The sequence below is a fragment of the Erpetoichthys calabaricus genome, chromosome 2 (assembly GCF_900747795.2).
Source record: "Erpetoichthys calabaricus chromosome 2, fErpCal1.3, whole genome shotgun sequence".
In the NCBI taxonomy this organism is placed as follows: domain Eukaryota; kingdom Metazoa; phylum Chordata; class Cladistia; order Polypteriformes; family Polypteridae; genus Erpetoichthys; species Erpetoichthys calabaricus.
In genome coordinates this window covers 154,569,291-154,592,103 of record NC_041395.2, presented here as the reverse complement: position 1 = coordinate 154,592,103, position 22,813 = coordinate 154,569,291, and the positions used below count along the sequence as shown (strand labels likewise).

General features: G+C 36.5%; 1 protein-coding gene across 1 annotated transcript in view; it reads right to left on the bottom strand.

The window, feature by feature from the left end:
- Positions 1–22,813, bottom strand: part of trpc1 (transient receptor potential cation channel, subfamily C, member 1) — a 92,724-nt gene that overhangs the window by 17,768 nt on the left and 52,143 nt on the right. The window contains exons 9-11 of the mRNA XM_028794680.2: positions 22,322–22,465; positions 20,006–20,181; positions 9,573–9,774 (exon numbers count right to left, since the gene is read on the bottom strand). Coding sequence (XP_028650513.2) covers positions 9,573–9,774; positions 20,006–20,181; positions 22,322–22,465 — 522 coding nt within the window. The remainder of the gene's footprint in view (positions 1–9,572; positions 9,775–20,005; positions 20,182–22,321; positions 22,466–22,813) is intronic.

Here is a 22,813-nt window from a genome sequence, read left to right as displayed (position 1 = left end):
TTGGACTTCAACCTGAACAAGATTCAAAAATAATACCCATTTGGATATATTATACGGGTGGCTGCCCCTAACCTTTGATGTCTCTTGGCTATCTTTGTTACTATATATATATATATATATATATATATACAGTGATCCCTTGCTATATCGTGCTTCGCCTTTCGCGGCTTCACTCTATCGCGGATTTTATATGTAGGCATATTTAAATATATATCGCGGATTTTTTGCTGGTTCGCGGATTTCTGAGGACAATGGGTCTTTTAATTTCTGGTACATGCTTCCTCAGTTGGTTTGCCCAGTTGATTTCATACAAGGGACGCTATTGGCAGATGGCTGAGAAGCTACCCAACTTACTTTTCTCTTTCTCTCTCTTGCGCTTTCTCTGATCCTGACGTAGGGGGTGTGAGCAGGGGGGCTGTTCGCACACCTAGACGATACGGATGCTCGTCTAAAAATGCTGAAAGATTATCTTCACGTTGCTACCTTCTGTGCAGCTCCTTAGTGAAGCGACATGCTGCACGGTGCTTTGCATACTTAAAAGCTCGAAGGGCACGTATTGATTTTTGCATGTTTGTTTTTCTCTGTCTCTCTATCTCTCTCTCTCTCTCTCTCTCTCCCTGCTCCTGACGGAGGGGGTGTGAGCTGCCGCCTTCAACAGCTTTGTGCCGCGGTGCTTCGCATACTTAAAAGCCAAACAGCCCTATTGATTTGTTTGCTTCCTCTGTCTTTATGACAGTCTCTGCTCCTGACGCACACTCCTTTGAAGAGGAAGATATGTTTGCATTCTTTTAATTGTGAGACAGAACTGTCATCTCTGTCTTGTCATGGAGCACAGTTTAAACTTTTGAAAAAGAGACAAATGTTTGTTTGCAGTGTTTGAATAACGTTCCTGTCTCTCTACAACCTCCTGTGTTTCTGCGCAAATCTGTGATCCAAGCATGACAATATAAAAATAACCATATAAACATATGGTTTCTACTTCGCGGATTTTCTTATTTCGCGGGTGGCTCTGGAACGCAACACCCGCGATGGAGGAGGGATTACTGTATATATATATCTATACTAATTAATAAAAGGCAAAGCCCTCAATGACTCACTGACTGACTGATCACTAATTCTGCAACTTCCCGTGTAGGTGGAAGGCTGAAATTTGGCAGGCTGATTCCTTACAGCTTACTTACAAAAGTTACGCAGGTTTCATTTCGAAATTCAACGCGTAATGGTCATAACTGGAACCTCTTTTTTCACAATATACTGTAATAGACGGCAGCTCGATCGCCGTGGGAGGAGGAGTTGAGTGTCACGTCATCACGCCTCCCACGTAATCACGTGAAAAGACTGTGAGCGCAGTAGGGAGAAATGAAGGAGGAGCCGCAAACAGCGAAGAACAAAAAATTCATTAAACAATTGAGAAGGGAGTGAAACAATAAGAAGCGAGCGAGTGAACCATACAAGCATCTTCATAAGGGAAACAAAGTACGGTGTAAAATGTAAGTTTAAATTAAGTTTATAGAAACGCTCCCGCTGCGGATTGCAATAACATATTCGCGAGATAAAAGAACGCAGTAGGGAGAAATGAAGGAAGAGCCGCAAACCGCGAAGAACAAAAAATTCATTAAACAATTGAGAAGGGAGCGAAACAATAATAAGCGAGCGAGTGAAGCATACAAGCATCTTCATAAGGGAAAAAAGCACGGTGTAAAACGTAAGTTTAAATTAAGTTTATAGAAACGCTCCCGCTGCGGATTGCAATAACATATTCGCGAGATAAAAGTTAAATGAGAAGACACGAGGTATAAACGAACCACACGCCGTAGCGCAACGTTAGGGGCTTCACCTCTGGCGCTGACGATAGAGATTTGATTCCTGAGAGGGGATGCAGTGAGTGTGTACGCCTGATGAGCCCAGAATTAGGGAGAAACACATGTCGCATACTCTTTGCATTATTTGAAAGTAAACTATTAAAACCATTCTACGATCTGCTTCTGGGAACAGAAAGAGGGCACGTGGCGGACGTAAGGCGACTTGCTGACAAACCACAAGCATGACCTGGCAGGTAACCACCCATACAATCAGATTGTGATTCAGAAAACGAATGCCATGAATGTAATTACCACGATCTACATACTGTCAAATAAACGAAACACACACCGTAGCGCGACAGCTGTGAAAAGGGAGCTTCACAAAAAAACAGATCCTTAACAAATTGTTATTGGTATATTTTCGATCCGTTTAAAAAGGTTTTCTTTTCTTCTTAATAAAAAATTAAAAGCAGTACTTCGCTGCAACGAAGCGCGAGAATTTGGCTATATATATCTGCTTCTCGCAATTAAAAGAGGGCACGTAGCGGATGTTAGACGACTTGATGACCAAGCATAAGCGTTACCTGCCAGGTAACCACCCATACAATCAGATTGTGATTCAGACTAGGAATGCAATGAATGTAGTTACCCCGATCTACATACAAGGCGAAAGTCTTGCAACATTCAAAGATGATGGTTTGGGATAAGTACACCATGGAACATAAAAGAGCTTATGAAGCCTTGAACCGAAAAAAGCAAGATCTCAGAGATCGTAAAAAAAAAAAAAAGGAGGTAATGTCATTTTACTCGCTGTAGATTTTGGTCAAACATTACCAGTTATTCCACGAGGGAGACCAGCAGATGAACTCAACGCGTGTTTAAAATCCATGCTTCTCCCACGGTCGGTTATATGTCGCGTGTTCTCAGGTAGGTACACCAAAAAATGTATACATTTAAGCATGTAATGGACAAAGAAAAAATGAGGTATACCCGAAGGCACTGCAGTAGTACTCAATGTAACTTTACTTCTTAAATGTTAATGTTTTACTGTTTAATAATTTATACGCTTCTTATATGTTGTTCAAATTCTTTTATCAAAATACCAGTGACAGCGCAATGCACGATAACATGGAGTAAATACACCATACGCATCCGCCCACGGCCGCCCTGGTGTGCGCAGATAGGAGTTGATTCTACAATAAAATAAAATAAACACAAAAAGAGTAATACAATCATCACCCATAAAGCGGATAGCAGACGTGACGTACTATATGTTTACCAGATTTCAAGTCAATAGGTGAAACTGTTTGCGAGCTACAGGTTATTTAAAATCCTGGACAGGCAAACGAATAGCCACGATAGCAAATTATAGAAGAAGATTTTACTGTTTAATAATTTATATTTATATGAAATGTGCTTCTTATATATTACTTCATATTCTCATATGATAATGATGTTAATGTTGTTTATATTGATTTCTATGTTATTGTAAGTGCATGTATGTGTGTATATGTATGTATGTATGTATGTATATGTATATGATATATGTGTATATGTGTGTGTATATATATATATATATATATATATATATAATATGTGTATATGTATATATATATATATATATATATATATATATATATATAATATATGTGTATATGTATATATAATATATGTATATATATATATGATATATGTGTATATGTGTGTGTGTATATATATATATATATATATATATATATATATATATATATATAATATGTGTATATGTATATATATATATATATATATATATATATATATATATATATATATATATATATATATATGACAGCAACGCTCATAACAATGACAACACAATTACATTGACAATCATGTTACGCTATTTTTAAAATGTTTCCTTTACTTTTTCATAACCTCTTTAACACACTACTTCTCCGCTGCAAAGCGCGGGTATTTTGCTATATAATATATGTGTATATGTATATATGATATATGTGTATATGTATGTATATATATATATATATATATATATATATATATATATCTGTATGTGTGTATATATATATATATATATATATATATATATATATATACAGTAATCCCTCCTCCATCGCGGGGGTTGCGTTCCAGAGCCACCCGCGAAATAAGAAAATCCGCGAAGTAGAAACCATATGTTTATATGGTTATTTTTATATTGTCATGCTTGGGTCACAGATTTGCGCAGAAACACAGGAGGTCGTAGAGAGACAGGAACGCTATTCAAACACTGCAAACAAACATTTGTCTCTTTTTCAAAAGTTTAAACTGTGCTCCATGACAAGACAGAGATGACAGTTCAGTCTCACAATTAAAAGAATGCAAACATATCTTCCTCTTCAAAGGAGCAAACAAATCAATAGGGCTGTTTGCTTTTAAGTATGCGAAGCACTGCGGCACAAAGCTGTTGAAGGCGGCAGCTCACACCCCCTCCGTCAGGAGCAGAGAGAGAGAGAGAGAGAGAGAGAGAGAGACAGATAAAAAAATCAATACGTGCCCTTCGTGGTTTTAAGTATGCGAAGCACCGTGCAGCATGTCCTTCACGAAGCAGCTGCACAGAAGGTAGCCAACGTGAAGATAATCTTTCAGCATTTTTAGATGAGCGTCCGTATCGTCTAGGTGTGCGAACAGCCCCCCTGCTCAATCCCCCTACGTCAGGATCAGAAAAAGTCAGCGCAAGAGAGAGAGAGAGAGAAAAGTAAGCTGGGTAGCTTCTCAGCCATCTGCCAATAGCGTCCCTTGTATGAAATCAACTGGGCAAACCAACTGAGGAAGCATGTACCAGAAATTAAAAGACCCATTGTCCGCAGAAATCCGCGAACCAGCAAAAAATCTGCGATATATATTTAAATATGCTTACATATAAAATCCGCGATAGAGTGAAGCCGCGAAAGGCAAAGCGCGATATAGCGAGGGACCACTGTATATATATATATATATATATATACATATATTATATATATACATACATATACATATATATTATATATATACATACACACACACATACTGTGAGGGATTGCCGGCCATACAGTCCGGCCAATACCCCCAGGCCGCCAGATGGAGCCCTCCCTGCAACATGGAGGTGCCCCGAATTCCAGCAGGGCCTCATGGACCTTGGAGTTTTAATGCACAGCCCTGCTGGATACCATGGGGGCCGCCAGGAGTTGCTGCAGGGAGACCCTGGGATTTATGCTTTCCATATAGCCCGGAAGTATTTCCAAGTCACGGGAACGGAAGAAATGATACACTTCTGGGCTGAAGAAAAGGAGAAGTTTTTACCTGACCCGGAAGTGATAGAAAGTCACATGGACTGAGGGACAGAACCACTTCTGGGTCAAGGACTATAAAAGGATTGTGGGAAATCCCAGACGTTGAGCTGAGCTGGGTGGAAGGGTGGCAACGCGTCTGCAAGTGGAGGATTGTATTGATTGTTTATTTGAGATTATTGATTTATTGGAGTATAGTGGAGTGGAGGGTGCTTTGTGCACTTTATTATTATAATAAAATATTCATTTTGGACTTTTCTCTGGTGTCTGACGTCTGGTCTGAGGGTTCAAGGGGTCACGGGGACCCTGAAACTGTCACAATATATACATATATATTATGCTTAACAAAACCCAAGAATTGGATGAGCGGGCTATGTCGCCCATGAAATCAGGCTTCAGGACCTTTTTATGGCAGGTAGTGATGGCGATGTATGCTGTAGCTGATGTCCTTCTCTTGTCAGGCAAGGATGTGAATGTACTCCTACAGAAAACAGCAGCATGGATTTGTGTCACTGCTGACAGGAAAAGCACCACAGAGATCTCTGGTGACACTGACACAAATTGCACAAGCGAAGTGATCACTTTTAGTGCAAGCACCAGTCACACATTCTGGGCACAACAGAAAGTCATACATGAACAAAGAAACAACGGAACCATATACCTCATGAAAAAGTAGTGACGCAAATGCACGTCGTGGATGACAGGGAAAGACACACAGCAAGTTCTGGTGACAGTGAAGAACTTTGCACAGACCAAGTGATCGTTTTCAGTGAAAGCACCAGTCACAAAAGAAGCACAAAAGAAAGTCCAACAAGATAAAGGTGCGGTGACATTGGATGGCACTGAAAAACACTGCAGCCACCTCAGTGGAGGGGCCTAAGATGTTGTGTTTCGTGATATAGAGGTCCGAGTGTTACTACTGTATTAATAAAGTCCATTGCATTTTTCATTTCAAAAGATGGCGTATCACAAGCATTAGCACTAATTTTGAGAATTAGTATGAATAAAGTATAGAATAGAATATAGTATGAGCTGATTTCTGTCTAGAAATAATCCATCAGTGATGTCTGCTTCATGTGCCACTTGAGATCCTTATGTATGGAGTATGAACGAGCAGCAGAGGTGAGCTGATGTTTAACTTTGTGGCTGTGATCGATGATAGGATCAGTATGCCTCAATGTCTTCAGTCAGCTAGTGGCGGCCAACATTCCAGCACGAAGTGTACGTAACACTTTTATTATCACTGACTTTGAACACTTGCGCTTGGAGTCTGAAGAACTTCCACTATGTTTTGGGGGCATAATTGCACCATAAAACTAGATTTTTTAAGAAAAACAATGAAAATATGCAAAAAATGCACAGGGAGCTCTGTAGAGTGAACAAGGCCAGTAAAGCACCTAGTAGGATAGCAGATGTTCCCTAAATTTTCTTGCATTGTGCCTCTCATTTTTTTCTCTGTTACAAACAGTGGCAAAGCCTGTGAACATTTACGGTTGCAAACATGAAAGTAAAAATGAGGTTACAAATAAAATCATGCAAATGTGTGAAATGCCAAAAGTTAAATGCATGTTAAACGCATGAATGTTGAGGATTGGCTATATGTGAAAAAGTACAGCAGAGAAAGTATATCAAATTCAGACAAAATGAAATTCTGACACAAAGTGTACAAGGAGAATATGAAATAGATGTGGCAGTGACACAGCAGCACATAATTACAATTTGCAAATTAATCTCAATATGTGAAAATTCATAGATGTGAAGCAGTTGCCACAAGAAAATGGAACAAAAGAGGCAGGGAAACTCAATTCCAATGAATTACAACAGTTTGCCATTGATAAGCAAGCGTGAACACCAAAGCTTTTTTTACAGAAGGTCAGGGACCCTGAAAAATGTACCAGAATTTAGCAAGTGAAGAAATTTCTTCGGAATATTATTGTGGTGCCATGGATCTTTGTTGTGAATACAGCACTTTCATATACAGTATTTTGCAGATGAGAAGCCAACTGATGGAAAATGTATTCAATTGACATCCCCAGCCCTGGGTAATTTGTTTGAAGAGCTGACATTTCTCCACTTAAATTTAAGTGTTACGTCAATAGTTGACTTGGGCCAGCTAGTGGGTACATGTGTTTGTAGTTCAAGAGAAGGTGATTTCTTAAATCTAAGTGGTACAGTACAGTAACAAGATTTTCAAATAAATAAAAATAAAACATTAACCCTGGCTTTAAAGGAGACTTTGCAGCTTATAACATTTTACAAATAAATACTCTTTTAACCGAAATAGTCAAATTTACATAAAATCATTGTGCAGAAAGTGTATTAAAATGACTACAAACCCTAGCAAAGAAATGATTCAATGGACCAGAAAAGAGCTAAATATGGGGGCAGTACTTGGTAAAACTGCATGGCATCCAGCCAAGCACTATATGGTTGCTCTTTGGGGGAAATGTTGTATAACTGATACTATTTAGTCTTTGAAAATGCCCTTAACATATTCTGTGCAAGATGTTTTACTTTCCATGAAAGTTTAATGATAGGTGACCGTAAAAAATGTTTCAATGTGTGATCATACTGACCCTTAACAAGCAGGAAAGTTACCCACTGTCATATACAACAGTGCCCAGCACCTTGATACCCACTCTTAACCATCTTTGCCTCTGTGTTCCTGATGAAATCATTTTAAAATAACATATGGTATCTACCATAATAATTTCTTAAATAACTTTGAATGCTTTAATCATGTCACCACTTAAACTTTGCTTAAACTGAAAAAGTTCAACTCATTCACTCCTTCATCATACCTCACACTTGTTAGCCCCAGAATCAGCCTTGCTTCTTTTCTCTGGACTTCTTTAATGGTGATGTGTCTTTTTTGTAATATGGAGACCAAAACTGTATACAGTACTCTAGATGAGGGCTCACTAATGTGTTATATAACTTAAACATAACCTCCCTTGACTTGTACTCCACAAATCATGGTATATAATCTAACATTTTATTAGCCTTCTAACTGTACTCTGTATACTATAACTTGTAAGTCCTTCTCATAAGGGGTACTTTCAAGTTTTCTATCTAACATTTCTTACATGTAATTCTTTACATACAGTATATTTACAGAAAAATTTCATTTGCCACAAATCTGCCCTAGCATGTACATTGTCCAGGTTCTCTCTGTAATCGGTTGACTAATTTATCTTTAGCGGAAATTTCTCCTAGTTTTATATCACTTATAAACCTAAACAGCTTGTTATATTTTGTTATCAAGGTCATTATTAAGGACTGACCCCAAAGTGGCATCCATTTTAAGATCAAATTATTTCAAACATCATACTAAACATCAACTAGATAACCTGTCACAGAGTCTTGTCTTCAAGTGGCTATGCTCTCCTTTGCCCCTCACAACCTTTTCAAGTTTCTACTGTGTTAGTATCACATTTGTACAGCCAACCAGTGCCGTGATGCCCTGGGCTATACACAGGGCTGTAATAAAAGCAAAGTCTCCCATAGCGTTCAATCAATTTTCCATAGACTGATGAATTTGTTTGAAAATAATTGTGGCACATGCAAGAAAATAACACAACAATCTAATTTACTAGTGATGTGCTAAATTAATATGACCTTTAATTGGCACTGCCTGACCAGCTACTTGCAGCTATGAATGAAATAAACATTCACACCTAATTATTTGCATATCTCGATTTACTGATCTCTAGTACTGAGCTTCATCCAAGCCAAACTACAAGTTACACCACCATACTCATTATTTCACCTTTCAGGAATTACCATAGATAATTCAGTGTGGATTTTATTGTCAATGGCATTAACATTTTTAGTAATAAAAGAATATAAAATGTTACACTTGAAAAGATTTCTTTTTTTGTTATTAGTAGATATGTTATTAAACAATTTCACTGACCATTTTAAAAGCTTTCATGTGCTTTCAGTGATGCAAAGCTTCATCTGCTGTAAAATGTTCATGAAAGCGGGTCTCAGTCATGTGATAACTGCTGTGTCAATTTATGGACTTCTTTCCACATTATCTATATTGTCAGCAACAATCTCTTGGGCATGGACGGAAGCATTTCTTGGTTTTAGCGCACTGCTCACAGCAGCACTATCATGCTCTTATTTTACCAGCTTATTTCTGGCTTAAACAAGACTTCCAGACTATGCATTGTAATAGAATATGAACAAAGCCCTCTGCACTCCAAAAGCTTGCATGTAATTTTAAAGTATAATTGAGAAAAAGGCGGCGTTCAGACATTAAGGAACAAACAGCTTATATAAACTAAGCAAGATGGAAATCCACATCTACCGGAGAAGTAATTCAGCACAGCATGCAGTACTGCTGGGTTTCTCACAAAATAAACCTAGATAGTAATTGAAAATGACATCTTAAAAATGTTTTGCGAACACAAAAGGATGGTTACCTTCTATATTACAAAGTCCTTGTTCCAAAACTTACCGCTATTTGCCGGAAGCTTTTGTGTAACATGGCAACAAGTAATTTGGTCAGAACAATCACAACCACCACATTGTATGTGCCAACAATTAAGGCTCCAACAAATGACTGTAACTCATCAGTGTAGCTCAGTCGTGTTACAAACAGTGCCACATGGGCTAGGGAAAAAATGTACCAGAAGAGGGCATAGCATGTGCCAATGAACCTAGAAGGGAGGAAAGAAGAAGACATATTTAGAAACAAATATGAATAAGGGCTACTAATGAAGGTCACATATTACAATATATGTATCATGACAAATTACAGTCAGTCAGTCATTTACTAACCTGCTTTACACTGAACAGGGTCGTGCTGGGTGCTGGAGCCTGTCCCAGCTAGCATTGGGCACAAGGCAGGAAAATACACTGGACAGGGCTCCAGTCCATCACAGGGACACATTAAACTGAGCTGAAATTTGAGTTTTTGAACAACTCTGCAGAATAATTAAACTAGGTTCACATATGATATAAGTCATACTACAGACTACAAATTAACTACTAGATTACTCTGTTCATCTTTCGTAAGTTACAATTTTGAATCATGTTTAGAAGTTTTAAACATGCTGTTTATTTTATATAAATCTAGACATACTGTACATCAATCAACAAAACATTTTATAAAAGTCAGCACACTAAAATCTTGCTTGTATCCAAACCGTATGCATCATAGAGCCCTGGTTAATATGGTTAATACTATACCATTCAACAATCCGTTAGCAAACTTACTTAAGCTAATTTGGGGTCAAAAATTTTGGACCCTCTGTAACAAGCAATGGAAAAAAGAACAAAGTAAGTGGATCATCCAAGGAAACAGAGAAGCATTGCATGTGCACTTGGCAGTTTGTAAGTAAATAAAATTAATTTAGAGAAAAAGCCCAAAGTTTGAGGACCAAGGCAGAATCTTCAATGCTCATTCTAAATCTTGGATTCAGCTATCAGCCGGAGTGTCTGTTCTTGTATCATGGCATAGACTTTTTCACGGAGACGGAAAAGTGGAATTCAGGTGAAACACACAACCTGACCCAGGCTCACAATATCAAGGCACTACCATGCCGCCCATGCAAAACACTGAAGAGGTATTTTAACCATAATTCAGTAATTTTCACATTTCTGGCCAGATACTTGAGGCCACTCCACTGTAACTTTCTATGATGTCATCGAACTCCTCATACCCATGAAGGTTTACTTCTGTCTCATCTAGATGTCACTTCCTTTGTCTACCTCCATTGATATCTCTCAGACTATGTCCACAATACCACATTTTTGCTTTAAAACACATACATTAGTTTCTGTTTTTCAGTTTCACCCACAATACCACAGAATTTTTCCCCCAAAAATGGAGACTGTAAATTTAACCTCAGTAGCACTACAGAGTCAGTTGGTGGTACCTTTATGAGTGCCCTATATACTCTCTTCAGAGAGGCCAAAGAGTAGGATCAGTTATAGGATATGCACCAACAATAAAGTTTTGTTTTCTCCCTGAGACTTGAAGTTGTTCTCTAATGACTCAAAAATGCACACATAAAATTCTTTGTGGCACCTAGCCGAAGACTCATGTGCTTCAATATGACAACACCAGAAAAGGAAAGAGAGAAAAGTCTGAGCTGAAGGTAACGATCACCACAATGATTACTGCAATACTTATTGCTCTCGGGGAGACATAAAGGAACTAAAAAATAATATAAAGAAGGTTACAAATTATACAAATGATATAAGGAATGATAAAAAGGACATAAAGGATATTAAAGACCAGGAGAAACATTTAAGTAATTGCATTGAGGCAACCTTTAAAGATATGTTAGAAAAAATGAGGAAAAAATTGAGGAAATACAGGAAAATGCGACTAAGTTTAAGATTAAATTTAGAGCACTTGTTGCTCACTTTGAAGATGTTAAGCTGAACAACTGTTGAACAACTGGTATCTACTGCTAACAGAAAAGCCAAATGCAAAGTGCTTGGAGACAGACTAGCTGTACTGGAAGATGGATACAGGAGGAATAATATCAAAACTGAAGGTCTCCCTGAAAACCGTGAAAGTCCAAACCCAGTGAAATTCATAGCTGAACTGTTCTCTAAAATAACTGGAGGACTTCAAATCAGACCAGAGATATCAGCAGCTTATTGCATATGTGGATCCAATGCCTCAATACCTAGAAGACTCATTGTGCATTTCGACAAATTACAATCTAAATTAAATTTTATGTCACTTCTCAGACTGAAACAAGAGATTACTGTATATTTGAAAATGACCACATTTGTATTTTCCCTGATTTTTCACCTTCAACAACTGCTAAACTTGCCGCATTTTATGGCATTAAACAGCACTTGCAGCAAGCTGAATTCAGATACAGCCTCTTGTATCCTGCTAAAATGAAAGTTTACTTTCAAGGCAAGTTCTACATTTTTAGTTCTCCGGAGGAAGCAGAGAAAAAGTTAAGATCGTGAGGCATATTGTGTCCTGGCAAAGCAAAGTCTATCACACATTATCGGCATATCCAAGGCTACTGTTTAACATCATTCCCTGGGTTTAATCTTTCAGGACTGTTTAAGATTAGACTTTAGGTTTATAGTATTTAGACTGTATTGACAATAGATATCTCTACTTTAATCCTTCTACACCACTGCTAGGGGTCTTGTTTTGTTTTGGTTGTGTTCTGTCTCTAGGTTTGCCAGAGGACTGGGACTTCCTGGATTGTGGTCTAGTCTCACATGGGTACTGGGAGGGGGAGAAGGAGAGTAAGCTATTTGTAATCTATCCTTTTAACCCTTACAATTGCAAGTGCCAATGTAACAATAGGCTTCATAGCAATAACTCCTGGAAAAATGAGAAATTAAGGTCAAAGCTATCTTATGTAATAATGTAGTACCTTAATCTAAGTCTACAAAATGTCAACAAAAGTTCAGAAGCAATGTGTAAATGACCAAACAGTGAACTTTGTGAGCTGGAATGTCAAAGGTTTCAATCAAGAATTAAAGAGATGGAAAGTATTCTCTCACCTCACAGGTCTAAATGCAAGGATAGTATTTTTACAGTCCCACTTATTAAGCAAGGATCAGTTTTGGCTGCACAGAGATTGGACTGGCCAAATATTCCACTCCAGCTATACCAAAAAAAAAAAAAAAAAAACTAGAGGTGTGGGTATACATAGAACAATTTCATTCTTATTATCTGATGTAGTATCTGATTCTGAAGGGCAACATGTGATCGTCATGGGTAATTTATTTAACTGTAAAGTGATTTTGATAAATATCTATGCACCCAATGTGGATGACAGGGACTTCATCCAAAACATGTTTGCATCCATTCTTAATGTGAACACTCATAAAATTATAATGGCCGGAGACTTTGTGTTTTAAATTCAGACCTGGATAGGTCTCCTGCCACAGGGGCGATAACATCTAACAATGCAAAAACAATTACACAGTTTGTAATTGATAACGATTTATCAGACCCCTGGATATTTCTAAATCCAAACTTCTCACCAGTGCTTCACTGTTTCTCAAGAACTGATTATTTCTTTATAGAAATTTATAAACAACTTTTTAGGTTTTTTTTTATATATGTAGTTATCTCCGACCATGCCCCTTTGATCATGGAGCTCAAATCATTATGCCCCACATACTCACCTCGCAGCTGGCATCTTAACCCACTTTAATTAGCTGACGAGAATTGTACAGTTTAAATCCAGGCAAATTGATTTCTTTTTAGAGACAAATACATCCTCAGGTCTCTGCAGGAATACTCTGGGAAACTCTGAAGGCATTTTAAGAGGCCAGATTATTTCATATCTCTCCCACAAAAATAAATCGGAAACCAAGAAGGCATCAGAGTTAATCAGTGAAATTACCAGAATAGATCAAGAACACGCCAGGTTTCCAAATGAGGCCCTTTATATGAAAAGACAAGTTTTGCATTCAAAACTCAACCTTTTGACAACAAAAAAACGGAACAACCCATTTTTAAATTGTGACATCATTACCATGAACATGGAGAGAAGGTTAACAAGATCTTAGCTCGACAAATCTACAAGCAGAAAGTTTGCAATGCAATACCAGTAATTACTAACACAGACAGAGACAAAATCATTGACTGTAATAATATAATGCACACATTTAGAGACTACTATAAGTCCTTATATTACACTCAGTTTAAAGAAGACAAGACACAATCTAATGCGTTTTTCGAAGTATTACTGATAATACAGCTAGATACTCTCAGTGCAGAGGAATTAGATAAACCTCTGACACTCTCAGAATTACTAGATGCTATAAACTCAGTTCAGATTGGGAAAACAGAAAGCCCTGATGACTACCCTGCCTAATTTTATAAAAAAAATGTTCAATTTAAGTTAGCTCCCCTTTTATTAGCAACATTTACAGAAGCCACAGACAATAAAATTCTACCTCAAATTTTTTGCCAAACATTACTGTCTTTCATAAGAAAAATAAGGGCTTATTAAAATGTGCATCATACAGACCAATCTCACTTCTGAATAATGATGCTAGGATGCTCTCCAAACCTCTAGCTAGAAGGATTGAGAAACTGCTTCCTTCGGTAATATCACAACACCAAACCAGATTTATTAAAGGCAGACACTTAGCTTCCAATCTTCAATGCCTATTTAATGTAATGTATTCACCCACAAAGTGTAACACCCCAAAGATCTTATTATCGTTGGATGCAGAAAAGCCTTTGATATGGTTGAAAGGAATTACCTTTTCACTACATTTCACAAATTTGGGTTTGGCCTGAATATACTGTATGTGCATGGATCAAACTACTGTATACCAGTCCAGAAGCTTCAGTTTGTACTAACAACATTGTTTCAGACTACTTCAAACTAGAAGGTGGTACTAGACAAGGATGTCCCCTGTCACCACTGCTATTTGCAATCACCAATGAGCTACTGGCAGTTCACTTTCGAAATCCTTCTAAGATAAAGGGGATTTTCAGAGAAGGACTTGAACAGAAAATATCACTATATGCAGATGATATGGTACTATATATATCAGATCCACAAAATACTGTGCCTGCAGTCCTAACAGCACTAGCAGAATTTCAAAAAATATCTGGACTCATAATTAATTTGAATAAAAGTGTGCTCTTTCTAGCGAGCTCTCTAGCACAATATTAAATTGGACACCTTCCCTTTCATCATGGCAGATCAGTTTAAATACCTAGGGGTAAACATCACAAGTAAACATAATGCTCTTTTTCAACAAATGTTTGCTTCTCTCCTGGAAAAACTTAAGCAAGACTTGCATAGATGGTCTACCCCCCATGTCACTTTAGCAGAGATAAATAACACTGTCAAGATGAATATCCTTCCTACATTTCTTTTTCTATTTCAAAGCATCCCAATATACATTAATAAATCATTTTTTAAGAAATTAGATTCAATCATAACCTCATTTATTTGGAATTCAAAACATCCATGTATCCAAAGGGCGACCTTACAAAGACCTAAGGCAGAGGGTGATATGGCGCTACCTAACTTTCAATTTTATTACTGGGTGGCAAATATACAAGCTATAAAAACATGGACATTGACATAAATAGATGAACACACACACAGGCTTGATCCACAATAGAACTAAACTCCTGCAGTACTTCTTTATATTTGATGCTTTGTGCCCCAGTAAATACAAGTTATCGTCAATATACTAACAACCCAGTTATGCTTTATTCACTCAGAATAGAGAAGCTTTTATCTGTGGCACCTCTGCACGATAACCACATTTTTCCACCCTCTCAAACTTACACAGTTTTTAATGTCTGGAAAACATACAGGATTAAATCACTTAGATATTTGTAGATAGATACTTCTTTGCATCCTACAAACAATTACACACCAAATTTAACTTCCTATCAGCACAAATTTTCCACTATTTCCAAATTAGAAAGTTTGCTAAATAAAATCTGCCCAATTTTTCTCACCTCCCACCTACTTCTATTCTGGAAAAAAATATTGATCAGTCTTGGGGATTCAAACAACATATCTATAATATATAAAAACATTTTAAACTCCTTCCCTTTCAAAGCTCCCAAAGTACAGTGGGAAAAGGATCTCTTACTCAACATCTCAGAAAAAGAGCAGAAGGCAGTCATGCATAGAATTCACCTCCATATGCACAAAGCATACAATTATTCAACTTAAAATCTTTTATTGAGCACATCTGTCTCATTTAAAATTGTCCAAAATGCTTTTAGGACATTACATTTTTGTTTATAAAGGTGCCAGGGAGTGGTAATGTGTTGCATGTGCATGTAACAATACTATTTCATATTACTACCACTACTATCAGAGTGGTCCCTACTTTGATTCTGAGCTAGACACAGGATTTTAACAAGCCCCTACAGAATAAATCTGATTATAAAAATGGATGTGTGGCTTAATAAATGTATTATATATTAATGCAGATGTTTGATATAGACCCCCTACCAAGAAAAACAGTGAAGGAAGACAGTACCATGTTCAGTCAAGTGTTGTACCAGTAATTGTTACACTTGTTATTTCCAAGGGGTTCATTTTAGAATGCTTGCACTCCACACTGAACAACTTTGTTTACTGCATGTGCAGCAGTCAGAAGAGTAATGAGTAAGAGTAAGAGTTTTTACAGTTGGTTTCAAGCATACAAGACTCATACACTGTAAGTGAATTGCTGTTATCTAATGTCACACATATGAAGCTCTTACAAGGTCTGATTTAAGGGTTATACTGTGGATGGATTTGGATGTGGCTCCCATCACTAATCCATTTTCCACTTTTGTACTCAGTCTCAAAGGACCTCTTCAAAGAAAACAGTGACATCACTTCCACCACAACTATAACTCTTCTGTTTATGATGTCCACAAATAAAACCAGCAAAAAACGGCATGAGAATATCACTTTCAAGACCAACTTGCAGCAATAAATACCACTGTGACTTTTAACACTGCTTTTTTTCTTACTACCATTTGGGGCAATTAAATGGGTTTTTTGACAAACAAACCCCAAACCATTATATTTCTTTGTCCAGAACATACTGGAGACACTTCAGCTATGGATGAAAAGATACATCAACCTCATGTGCAAGCTTCCAACCAACAGGAAATGCTACTGAAGGCAACAATTGAACATAAAGAGGACGTCAAGAGCTTCAACAGGCTGTGGTTAGATGCTATTAGCCACAAAGTGAAAGGGCTCATCTTACTACACCCCTTCCCACTGCTGAAGTGGCACACTGGGGGATTTCAGCAGTCCGAAAAAATAAATCATAACTCGATACAGAGAACCTCAGGCATCCGTGCAAAAAAGCATAGACAGTCAAATTCGACACCAATAAGCAGATTTTGCCACAATTCTTTGACCTGTGGGTTGAATGAGCTAAAAGGCCAAACCACAAGAAAACAATAGTGAAGACAATGTAGAAATAACAGCAGCTGATTTACATTGTGCATGCTCTTCCAGGCTCCCTTGCCAAGTCAGTCCAGTGACACAGAAGAGCTCACTGAGTTAACAGATAAACATCAGTACATACATGAAGCACTATATTCATGGAGAGACCATCACTATCTCATGTGATTCTGTGTTTGTGTCCTCTGGTTGTCCCAGAGGTTAAGAAATTCTTATATATTGATGTGCAATGTACGGTGCAAGATTAATGGGGTTATAGTCCAGAACAAAGGTCTTGGTTCCTGACTAAGACATTCATGCACCTCACCTTCTAAATGACATCACAATCTCTTTCCTTTCTTTTCCTTTCCTAATAGTTTACCCCAGAATATCTGTTGTTTATATTTTATCATACAGATAATAATGCTGTTATTAACCACTTTTGCATCTCCATTTTGTTCATCTTGTAAGAACCATTTTGTGGTGTTTTCCAACATGTGCATATAATTCTAAGAAAAACAGTTGTAAGAGCAAAACATATTGATGTAAATATACTTGCACTTATATGTTTTAATCATTTTTAATCTTTAATCGTACTATAGATTTTTTGCTGTTAAAATACACATTTACTATTTTTATACATATATTTTCCAGTGTACCAGTTAAGACATTTCTAATTCGCGAGGTGTAATTATAATTATGGATTATCAGTTTAATTATGCAATACTTGTTTCTTACCAAAACTTGAACTGGATGACACATACAATAAATAATAAACACATACACACCTTTATAAAAGCCACAAATATATAAAATATTCTTAAGATGTTCATCAGAAAGATACAAAGCTAATGTGTTTAACGTTTTCAAATCAAATAGACAAATTTTACTAAGCTAACAAGCCTATCTGTTCTTTTTACAATTGAAAATGTGAGCTGCTGTACTTCACACAAGCCCACTTACTGTCCACACTTAGGCAACCGATGTCTGTTTTAATTAAAGGCAAAATAAAAGGTCTGAAATCATTGAAGCAGCTTTTCTTACCAATTGCCTAATTGCACAGGACAACTCCTTTGATTCCTTTTCCTCAGTTTATTTCTCCACTTTCTTTAATGCTAAGGCTAATATTCTAATTTTCCCTTTCTCTGGTAGTTTGCCTTGTTGTTCTCTATTTACAGGAAGTTTGAAGGAAAAAAAACAACTGTGCCAGCTCAACCACAGTAATACATTGCATAAAGGAGCCCTGCAGCAAAACTACAGCAACGGTTAGCTTCAGATGCTGAAAAAATAGATTTTTGTGATCGTTCAATTTACTGAAAAATGACCGATTTAGATTGGCTGCTGATCAATCAGAGCATCACAAAATAATGTGCAGCCATCTTGTATCATATCCTAGTGATGATGTCTGGCAATGATGCCCAACCATATAACTAGCAATGGATGCTGTTGCTATAAACAATATGATCAAATCCATCTGAAAATATCACAAAATGGCAGTGATCACAACAGAAAACTTTCCAAGCCAGCACCAAAGTGAACAAAATTAATAAACATAAAACATTAACATTCTGTACTACAAGTGTTCATTAACATTTTTAAAATGATAAAAATTTTAATTAAGTCAGTTTTCTGCTAGATAAATACTATACAGTATCTGCTTTACAACTGCTTTATTGCTACATCAGTGCACCACTGCCACTTCTGGTGAAAAATGTCTCTGTTTAATAATGAGGAATTGGCTTTGAAGATGATGGTACACCATATAGTCCAGTAAAAACCTGGCCTAACAAGTTCCTATTTGGCTCACATACAGTACATAGTTTCCCTCAATTTCCAGAATATTTTGAAACTGATTTTCTTTCAAAATAAACAAAGCTCTGTGCTTTTTAAGCTAATTATAATTATCCAAAACTCTAATGAGTAATTCACTCACATTAATGTCAATGTGTCTTATATAAGGCTTTTGTGAAATTTTTCCTGTTAGACCAAACTCTTGTCTGGCTTTGAGATTCATGGGATTCAAACTAAATCTTCACCTGCAAAACTACTTTTTTCATATAACCCTGACATCGCAATTCAGAAGTAAATTCTTTGGGCAACTAGTATATACTGTATGAAAGGTGCAAATAAATAATCTTAGCTGGAACTCCAGTGCATACACCTAAAAGACATATCTCTGTTTTTCTGCTAAAGAATCTTGTATGTACAGTGGTAGACAAGCAGCTCTGCATAACTACCAGGCACCCAAAATACTTGAGGTTGTGATGCTACTCCAGCCAACCACCACAACACTCTCTTGATAAAAAAAAGATGTCTTTCTTTTAAAGCCATTATTACAAATGAATAACAAGATATACTGGAATACTTTCATTTGTGTCCACTTCCAAGCCAGAAAAGCAGAAGAACAGTTACTCAACAAAAAGGTAAAAGGTGTGTGCCTCTCTGTACAGAAAAGCTACAAGTGTAAGAACTCTTCTTTTTAAGCCAAATGTTTTAGCCTCAAATTCATCCTTTGAACCATAGTTAAGAATAATGCAGAACAGTCATTTTGCATGTTATTTGCACATACCGCAGATGCTATTTATTTGTACTTGGTCTACTATTTTCACATTCATGGTTAATCACTTAACAGAGAACAAAGAATATGGACAAGTCCTGGGTTTTAGCGCTTTTAAGCATATTTTGTGTTTGAACTAGATGACTGCCACAATACATTACTTTTGAAAAAATGTAACAGAATAGCTGTTCATGTGAAAAACTAAACTATAATCCACATATTCCCTTAATTTGCTTATTTCAATTGAATATAGCTTGAGCATATCTCAACAACAGCAAAGGTAAGCTAAAGGGCACTTATGCACACAGCCACCCTCACCAAGTCAATCTGTGGTCAACAATCAGCATAACACACACATTTTGTATAGGAAATTGTGGGAGAAACATTCATGTGGATACAAGGAGAAGGTGCAAACTTCACACAGAAAATGACGGTAATAATATATTGTTTCTTATAAACACTTACGAATGAAATGTATCATTGTTCTGTCGCTCACAGAAGATGCCCGCACAGTCTTTCTCCCCTTCGTTGGCAAATCCCTTGTCATAAAGTTGAGTTAAGCCAATAGTGAAGGAAAACAGAACAAGAAGAAATAGTCCAAGAAATTTACCAAAGTCCTGAAGCATCTGTCCCATTGAGATCTAATTAAAAAAACATGAAACCAAATGAGAAGGCTACACCATACAGGGAGCTATCCTGAAACTGTAGAGATTTAAGATGTTTTGAGCTATAAGGTATGCAAACAATCTGAGTGTGCTAACCAATAAAATGGCTCTTTACTATCAGCCTCTTTAACAATACTTCTATATGCTTGATGAATTGTGAAACTATCCATCTTTAGTCTACTTTCTTTCCACACAGACAGTGTCTGTGAGTGGGGTGTGTAAGTATTATACACTGAGCCATTGTTCATACACACATACATACATTACTAAAATGAGTTAATCTAATTGAAGGCCTTGGACGGCACTAGATGCAAGACAGGAAACAACCCTTGCTGGCTCTATTCATTATAAATAGCATGATTTTCAATTTTTTGGACATTTTGTGAGGAAACCCATGTAGACAAAGGGAGAAAGTACAAACTGCACACACTAGAACTGGGTGTTACCTATAGTGCCTCACTGTCAGAGAACCTTATTAAAGATACACTTTTCTCCACTATCATCAATTTAATTTTGAACAGCAGTTAGAGTGCAATGTGACAAAAAGGAGGAACATATTGAAAGTATAGCATAATGAATAAGTGCTAATTCTAAGCCAAAAAAACTATTAAAACCGATCAGACACTGTCCTTCAGATGACTACTGAAGCCTTTTCATAATAACATCCTTTTCTCACAAATGATTCCATATTTATTTAATGAATAGAGCAGAAGGAAAACAAACCACATAAGTCACTTCCCAACTGCAGTGGTGAGTAATTCATTTGTGAGACTGCATACTTTGGACATTAAATTGTGTGTATAGACTGAAACAGCAGATGACTTTCTTAATGAGAAAGTTTCTATTGCAAAATGTACATGCGTTAGTCTACCTATATACAGCATAAATTGAATATATATATATATATATATATATATATATATATATATATATATATATATATATATATATATATATATATGCAGGCACACACACACAGTATATTGTATATAGATACATACATACATAATTACTACTGCAGTTTTTTTATTTTTGGAAAAGACTGTAAATGCCTGTCATGGACATACAGAAAGTTCAGATAACAAAAGCTTCAGTGTATGCCTGTGAATGAAGCGATTGAGCAGGTATAAAAATGTGGAATATCCAACAAATATTCTTAAAATGGTCAGTCTAGTATGCTAAAGGCTAACAAACAACTTTTCTTTGGGTTCACATTAAGGTTTACCTTTTGCACAAAATGATGCTGGAAATTCCTATCAAAAAAGTTACATTGTGTATTTCAACACAAACACCATTAAAATTTTCAAAAGTAAAAATTTGCAAATCATTGAAAAACAATAAATGCATCTGTTTCACATATTAAATTTATTTTTAGTCATCAGGTAAGACACACCCACTCATTCACTTCATTTAATTTCTAAAGAGTGAAAAGTTGTGGCACATTGATTTTGTAGTCAGAATTCATACTTTATCGATCCTTCCACATTTCAAAGATATGCACATTAGATTAACTGGTCAACAACGAATTGGCATAGTGTGGGAATGTATATCAGTGTGCCCTGCAATGGCATCCCATCTAGGTTTATTTCCAGCTTTATACCCAATGCTGCCAATGCTGTAATAAAAAAGAAAGTTCCAAAAATGTATAGGTAAATTGAGTTTTTCTTCATGTAGCTCTACTGAAACTGTGGAGAGTTAAGGTGTTTTCAGCCATAAGGTATGCAAACATTCTGAGCGTGCTAACCAACAAAATGTCTCTTTACTATCAGCCTCATTTCTGACATTTGTAGAATGTGATGCAAGGTAATGCATTTTGTAGCCCAAAACAAAAAAAACCACTGGATGCTAACAAGCACTGAAATGCCAATTTGAAAAAAAACAATTGTGTAAGCATCTATGAGTAATCCACCTTTAAAGTCAGTACAATATAGTGAAAAATAATCTTACATTAATTTAATGTATTTCATTCACTTGGATATAAAACAATTATGCAAGAAAGTAAACTGTTTATTGGTAATATTTTTTCAAAGATCTGGCAGATAATTTTAGAATGCTTGCAAAACTGTACGTATAATTAAAAACCATACAGAGATTCAAGTTAAAGTAGATGAATAACCTGCAAAGGTCCAAGAATAGAACTCGTGGTGTACATAAAAAACAGTCGAAGATAGCTAAGAACATTAGCAAAAGCAAACAGTCCCTCAGAAACCAGAGTAGGGTGGAAAGCATCCCAGTCCTTCCGGTCTGCAATATCTGGAAACTGAACAAAGAGATGATAAAATTGACAGTATCTAAAAACGTCTGGAATTCATAAACAATGAGCACTGCTGAAATGTTTAAATGAACAGAAGTGAACTCTTGTAATTGTTTAATTTTAGCAATAAACACACTTTCAAGGCAGTATTTCTTTTGGATAGTCAAAAAAGCATTGAACATAAAGGTTATGTAAAATGAAAGCAAAAAAAAGTGCAGGATAAGTTAAATGAGTATACTGTATAGTAAAACCACGAAATACAGCTACTGATAAAGGCATTGAAATGACCAACAATAAACAATAACAGATATGTGTTAATTTAAATGTGATCTATTAAATAAGAAATGTGTGATA